This window comes from Echiichthys vipera (genome assembly GCF_963691815.1).
Source record: "Echiichthys vipera genome assembly, chromosome: 6".
Classification (NCBI taxonomy): Eukaryota; Metazoa; Chordata; class Actinopteri; order Perciformes; family Trachinidae; genus Echiichthys; species Echiichthys vipera.
In genome coordinates this window covers 8,830,382-8,837,884 of record NC_139831.1, presented here as the reverse complement: position 1 = coordinate 8,837,884, position 7,503 = coordinate 8,830,382, and the positions used below count along the sequence as shown (strand labels likewise).

The following is a 7,503-nucleotide window of genomic DNA, read 5'->3' as shown; positions in this document are numbered from 1 at the left end:
GTATGTTAACTTGTTGCCATATGTGGAAAGATAAACCCTGCGTTTCACACACATTCCCAGATGACTGATTTAATTCATGATGATTCACTTTTGGCAGCTCCGTGCCTATATTTAGAGCAGTGATGGCTCTGAACATCCTGGTGGGTTGCAAAGAGCAGAGTTTGGTCAAGTGCTCATGCGTAAGGGCCGTCCCATTTCCAAAATGTGTCAGATTCAGATCAAGGGCCAAGTGCCCTGCTTAAGTGCCCTTGAGCAAATCGCTGCACCCTGAACAGCCTTCCTTCCTTAATACAAAAAAATACACTTACACCTACATGTGTATCTATAACTTATGCACACATGGGCACCTTGGAACTCACTGAGAAAGTCTGTAGCCTACTAATAATTCATTTTTTTAAAACGATTAACGACTGATAAATTAGCCAGTGGGCTTATTAGGATCACAGCCTCCGTTGCGTGACAAAAGGCGCTGGGGACCTGCTTGTGTCGGTTTATCCTCTTACGAGCGCGCTCTCCTGCTTAACCAGCAAATACTCTGCGACTGAAGAAGACGGAGGAAGGTAGAAGGGGATGGCGTTGACCAGTCAGTCCGATATCAAACTTCAGGTACAAGCACGAGCCAGGAGTACAACTCAAGTCGTATTTTTATTTCCTGCAGAATACAAACCCCACTCCCCCCAGCATCCTCCGCTCCCTTCCTCCATCGGATACTACGAGCAGAACCCTATAGACACAGAGAGATTATAGGCTACTGCACGCTGCCAACAGTCAGCTGCCATCCTCCTGGTCCACACAGCGCAGCCCAGTATAGCAATCCATAAAATAACTTGAGTTGAATGAGCGCTAACGTATTTCAGAGCCAGTTGTAGTCTGCTGCAAAGGGGCATTGCTGTGATACAGCCGCCAGTCTTTACACAACTGCATCCACGTGACCGTCACTGCTTTCTAATCCATTGAGAATCACCAGAAAGGAGCCTTTCATGTTTTTTTTTCTCCTCTGGATTGAATCGGCTGCTCTGGTTTCTCATAATCTGGAAGCGATGATTTGTATTGGGCGCCAGCATAAAGCACATGCATGGGCAATGATACGGTGGAGAGTAAAAACATGGAAAAAATGCTGTTTTATTTGTCCAATTATAGTTGTTACACTCGGTCTAACGTTAACATTAACGACGGATGTAATATGATGTAATGGGAAGAACAACACATGATTCAGGTTAAGATGTAAAAAAAAAAAATTAAATGTTAACGTTTTATTTCTTTCATTATCACATTTGGCTTCTCTCCTCATGACAATCATCTATTGTAGTTCAGAGCGCCGCCACCTTTCGGTTTAGCACGTCCCAGATGCATGCGTAAAAGTGTAGCCTCCATGTGAGCCCGCCGTGTTTCGGAGGGAGCCGGGTCTCGGTTATTTGACGTCACGGTGTCTGAGAGGGGGAACTTGAAATGTGCGACTAGACGAGCGGGGAGAGGAGGGAGGGGGAGGAGGGGGTGAAAATAAATGAAATCAAAGGGAATGCAAAGGTTGCGCTTGCGCAAAAAGTCAAAAGCAGAATTTGAATCAATATTCCCAAATCTTTTTATAGATGAAGCAGGATATGTGGGGGTGGGGTGCACCTTGTGGGGGGTTGGTGTAAAACTCCTTTGCCTTAGAGGAGTAAATCAGCCAAGTCTTCTCTTTGCAGCAGTTTTTCATATTATACAGAGAGTGCATGTGTTGTTTTCCCTGCATTCGAGTGGATGTGGCGTTATAAACCATTGGGTAAATGACACTGTGTTGTATTAGAGATGCGGAGCCTGGGCATGTAGCCTACTGATTCTTCGCCGTTTAAATGCTTATTATGGCGTCCATTGATGTGTTGTAACTCCTTTGGTTGATTTTATGAAGCGGTTCCTTGTTAATAGGGAGACGCTGAGGCAGCGTCACTTTTGGCAACGTACCCCACTTTCACGGTCACACAGTGTCCTCAGTTGCCCGTCGTCCATTCTTCACGTTAGGATTATAAGCACTAATTTAATGAAATAAACACGTTGCATGTTCAACTTTTGCAGCCGTAGATGGATGACCTACATCCCCAATCTCAAACCCCTGTGCCAAGAAGTGATTCTCTAACCTGCCCCCCCACCCCCTCAATATTCCCATTCACACGCACACACACATACACACACAGCCAAAATACTAAGATGGCGCCTTAATCAGTGTCAAGTTCAAGTGACTCCTACTAGTCTGATACAAACAGCATGACAAGCAGTGTCGCCTATATGCATAAAGATGCGGGGAGCAGAACAACATGGTGATAATAATCAACGTCCCAGTCTGAAAGTAGCTTTTCATAATGTTTTTTTTAATTTCAGTCAAAATTTCCGTTCACATTTCTTCATAAATAGTTGGTAAAACAAATCAACCAACATACAGTAGCCTAAAAAGTACAAGGAACCTTTGCCTCTGGTAGCTAAATAGGCTAACGCATAGGCCTGCTGTTGCCTCAATGGCACAGTGACACAGTTCATCAGTAAAACATTTTTGCTCTTCAGGAATAACTTGGAGTGTGACCCATTTCTCCCAGAAAGTGTTACAACATCACATTTTAGCTGTGATTATACATCAGATATTTTCGCCGACCTCTGGACACGGGACAGAAAGGTGTTGGGAATAAGAAAAAGTACTTCATTTAAATTAAGGTATAGAAAATAGCATATAAAACATATATTCCTTAAATTATTTAAATAAACGTATTTCATATATCACTGTCACGAGGTACCGTTTTTTTTCATTTTGTTTTAAAAGTAGTGCTGGTGGTCTGAAATTGTTCTCATATGAGCACAATATATTTTGTGTATGCATAATATTTAATTCTTGAGAAAGGGTTACAATGCAATGCTGTAACTCTTTTTTTTGCCACTGAACGTGTTCTCCCCCCAAAACCCACATAGATCTAGAATTCCTTTCCTCTAAATTTTTGTTAAACACAAAAAAAATGTCATCCTGACAAGTTATTCACACAAAACAAGCAAATGTGTAATCAAACTGCTCTATATGCAACACCACAACAAATAACACGCTTAGTTTCACAGAAGAATTACATTTAAAACAATGCAAGCTGACAGACAAAAAAACTTTTTTTTATTTTTGAAGATACTGTGTTGTGACAGTTCCATTGTTGCCGATGCACACATTTAAACATACTTGCACAAAGACATTGCTGGAACTATAAAGAATGCCATACTGGCGCATATATTTGGGTCCTTGACCCGAATTTGAAATACTCAAAATGCTGTCACCTTGATTTGGAAATCATGAACTTCGCACACTCGTCTAAGACCTGTAGTAGGAGTGCAAAAGGCTGATGGGTTTATTCTTTTTTTTTTTTTTTCAATACTGAGTTTATGCTACGAATTTGACATCTATGTCTGATTCTATCAAAGTAAAACACACACACAAAAAAGTTTAAATTGAACCAAAAATAAAGATATCAACAGAACCGTTTTATAGCTTCTCAGCTCAACTGAACTCAGTTCTACAGAGTCGATGATTTACATGTCAATGGTCTCATAAAGAAAATAAAAGTGACGGAAATATCTGCAATATATATAGACAAATCCATAATATTCATATAGATGATTTCTTCGATCCAAATAAGACACATATAGGCCTATTGGTTAAAAGAAAAAACAGAAGGATACAATCGAGATGTTGGAGCTTTAGAGTTTATCATTTGTTCAATGTTAAGCTGGTTATGACCAAAACTGTACAGTTCTTGTTAGAAAACATTTCCATAAATATCATTTAAGATTCAGAACTTATACCCATAATTAAATTACAAATTGATAAATATGGCATCATGGATATGTATTTACAACGGTATTAACAAAAGGCAACGTTATATTCAACGGTAACAATCGTAACCTAATACCACATTTCTCCACCTGAAAACGGACGTTGACAATAGATTCGACCCCATCAAACAAGGAAATACATTCACGAGTATAATATTTATTTAGGATTTTTTTTTTCTGTGTTCAAGTTCATGACAAAGACTTTGGCACGTTTCTTAAGACTGTTTGAAGTTCCAACAATCAATCGAAGAGGCGACAATAGCGCGTCACCGTCATATAAAACAGCGTGAAATAATCTTCCTTTTTATTCTTTTTTTTAAATAAAAATTTGAGAAAATACATAAAATGAAAAATAAAACATTTTTTTTCTGTAAACTAAAAGTTAAAAAAAACATTTATTTATACTGAGAAAGTATTACGGGTTTTTTTTTCTGTTTGTTTGTTTTACTTATTCGTGATTTTATTTGATTTCCTCAAAACTGCGGAATAAAAGTCAAATTGCGTGATCCTGAGAACGGACGTGGCCTGCATGGTGCTGGCTTTTGCTCTCATCTCCTCTTGTCGCTGTTGTTGTTGTCGTCCCAATCCCATTCGTGTGTGTCAGACAGCATGTGTGTGTGGGTGCGTGTGTGTGTGTGTGTGTGGTGTGTGTGTGTGTGTGTGTGTGTGTGTGTGTGTGTGTGTGTGTGTGTGTGTGTGTGTGTGTGTGTTTGTGAAGAGAACAGATATAGTTTTTAAGGTTTTTTTTTATCCTCAACCCCGTGGTCCACATTGAGAGAGGGTCTGTTCTTCGGACTTCAAACGTACCATTCATTAAAGTTGGGTGCCAGTCCTTCGCTGTGACCGGACGTGTTTTGCACGGCTAACGGCGGTGTTTTTGTCGGGTCTTCAGTGTTGGCTGAGACCAACACTGGTGGTGTGGACGACTCATATCCAGAGCTTGCTGCTGGAGACGATTCAGATCCTTGAGACTCATGTACCTGCAAAAAGAATAAAAATAAATAAATGAATAAAGAGTCACTAAGACTGACATACGATATGATTAACGTGGCTCGATAGAAGGCTGCTGAACCTAAATGCGGATTAACTGGATTTTACAGAGCTGCTCTAATAGTAAACACACAGCAAACTTGAACCAGACACGGCAACTTCCACACTGCAAAACATCACATCAGTACGCTTTAAATGTTTATCCTAAAATGTAGTTTTTCTTAAAGCATGTGATTTAAAAAAATATATAAAAAGAGAACATTCAACAGATTTATTTAAACTGGGTTACACGTTTAAAGAAGGACACAAGGCTTGAGTGTGTAGAATCAAAGAGTCAACTTATTCACTGATATATTGCAATTGTTTAATTGAGAGTGTGAAGTGTCACTCATAGACTAAGTGACAGTGCTATAACATCTTAGGAAATGCTTGAAGTTGTGATAGTCCCTGTCTGTGGAGGTGGAGGTGGTGGAGGTGGAGGTGGTGGAGGGGTGGTGGTGAAGGGTGTGTGTATGTCTGTGTGTGTGTGTGTTAATGTGTTTAAGGAGTAATGAAGACGTTAATTACCTTCATGTGTTTCCTGAGAGAGCTGGGGTGTGTGTATGACTTGTCGCACACTTTGCAGATGTATGGCTTGTCTGATGTGTGCACATGCATGTGCTTTTTCCTGTCGCTGCTGTTGGCGAAGCGTCTGTCACAGCCATCAAATTCACACTTAAACGGCTTCTCACCTGCAGGATTAAATACACACCATGAATTACCCCAATGGCCCCGCACAAACAAACTCCCATTGTAACACCACCAGTAAACCCGAAGCTCCGAGATGTAAATTGTCTGCAGTCTATTATATAACAAGAGTAACCTACATTTTCGGGGCGACATGGATACAGCTCCACTACTACACTCTGCTCTGCCAGGCTTTATTTATTCAAGAGGCCTGCTCCTTCATGCTACTACTGTCCTGCTCTGTGCTTTTCGCTCCTATGAAGTAAACACTGAATCAACAGGGCATCTTCTGCACTATATAGGTCAATAGCTGAACGAGAATTATAAACACAGCCGGGAACTGATTCATTATAATTGTTTATGACGCTCGGAAAGCACGAGAGTTAATGCGTCTAAATAGCACATTTGCTGCTAGTGCACTCAAACTTTAACAAGCACACAACTTCTCAGAATAAAAGCTACGCGCAATAATGAGGGTTAACTCGGGGTTTCTCAACAGAACCACATTTTCTGCATTACTGAGCCACCACTTGTGTATTGCTGTATTTAGAGACGGTTCAGAATAAACGGCACTAATAACAATAGTGGGAACTGCTCATGGTGATAAATGTGGGCCCACGTTCTCAGATTGTTCTTGTAAACAACAAAGACATGCACTTATTTTGGAGCACTCTAAAACAAGACACAGCATTTCCACTCCACAGTAGCTTCACTTTATTATTTTACGCACGCCGTGCCATGCTATTGCTGGTGCCTACCTGTGTGTGTTCTTTTGTGGATTTTCAAATTTTCCGATCTGGCGAATATTTTCCCACATCCGGGGAACGGGCATGGGAACGGTTTTTCGCCCGTGTGGACACGAATGTGATTGACGAGTTTGTACTTGGCCTTAAAAGATTTCCCTTCTCTCGGGCAGTCCTCCCAAAAACAGATGTGGTTGCTCTGCTCGGGGCCGCCGACGTGCTCCATGGACACATGAGTGACCATCTCGTGCATGGTGCTGAAAGTCCTGTCGCATGTCTTTTTGGGTCTGTTCATCTGGTTCTCGTCTATCCATTTGCAGGATAATTCTTGTTTAATCGGTTGCCTCATGTATCTAAAGAACGCCCCTGGACCGTGGTGTGTCGGCACATTCATCCCCATGTTCATGTTGATGGGGTGGCTGTAGTTGTGGAGCTGAGCCCCGTAGGGGTCTGTCCGAGGGCTCGCGACCGGACGATATGGATCGGGTCTTCCGAAAATGTCCCCGCGTAAGCCAAGATGCATTTGGCTGTTTACTACATGTCCACTCGGTGAAGTGTGGCTCACCCCCTGGTCGTGAAGTCCTGGAAACAACAGATGTCCGGGGTTGTCGGTGATCCCCGGCGGCCCGTGGAGACTCCCCGCCGAAGCTGCAAAGATCCCATGCTGGGCGCCAGGCGCTGTGGACTCTCCAACACCCCGGTTCCGGAAGAGAAAGTCCCGTGTTGAATTGAACGCTCCCCCGCCGTACGAGCCCACCTGCCCGCCGTGAGTGTGTCCCAGGGCAGCTGCATATCCAGTGGCTTGCGGGGTGAAAGCTGATGTCTGACTGGAGGCGATATCGTGAGCAACGGGGCTGATTTTGAAAGCTGCGGAGTGGGAGGAATCGGTGAAGGGATTCAGCCCCAGACCCGGGTCTCTGTTCCCGATATCATGGTGCCGTGGTGTCCCGAAACCCCCCACTCCTAACGATGCAAACTGCGGACCGCTATCAAGAAGCATAGTCATGAGCTTGAAGCAAACTTAGGAAACGGGAAGAAAACAGAAAATAAAATTAAAATCCAGTGTAGCGGAGCGCGCAAGCTGCAGACACCGCGCCGAGATGAACCACGTTTTGCGAAAAAAATCCTAAAATAAAAAAAACAAACGGAACCAAAACGGGGAAAAATCCTATGCGTAAAGAGTTGGGAGGAAAAAAAAACTCCC

General features: G+C 42.5%; 1 protein-coding gene across 1 annotated transcript; it reads right to left on the bottom strand.

The window, feature by feature from the left end:
• Positions 1–4,637: 4,637 nt before the first annotated feature.
• On the bottom strand, positions 4,638–7,503 carry zic3 (zic family member 3 heterotaxy 1 (odd-paired homolog, Drosophila); the record flags this gene model as incomplete). The annotated part of the gene is made up of 3 exons (XM_083915058.1): positions 6,315–7,503; positions 5,398–5,561; positions 4,638–4,820 (listed from the first exon to the last, which is right to left on the bottom strand). Exons 1-3 carry the CDS (start codon positions 7,303–7,305, stop codon positions 4,638–4,640), a joined length of 1,338 nt encoding a protein of 445 aa, XP_083771184.1. The 5' UTR covers positions 7,306–7,503.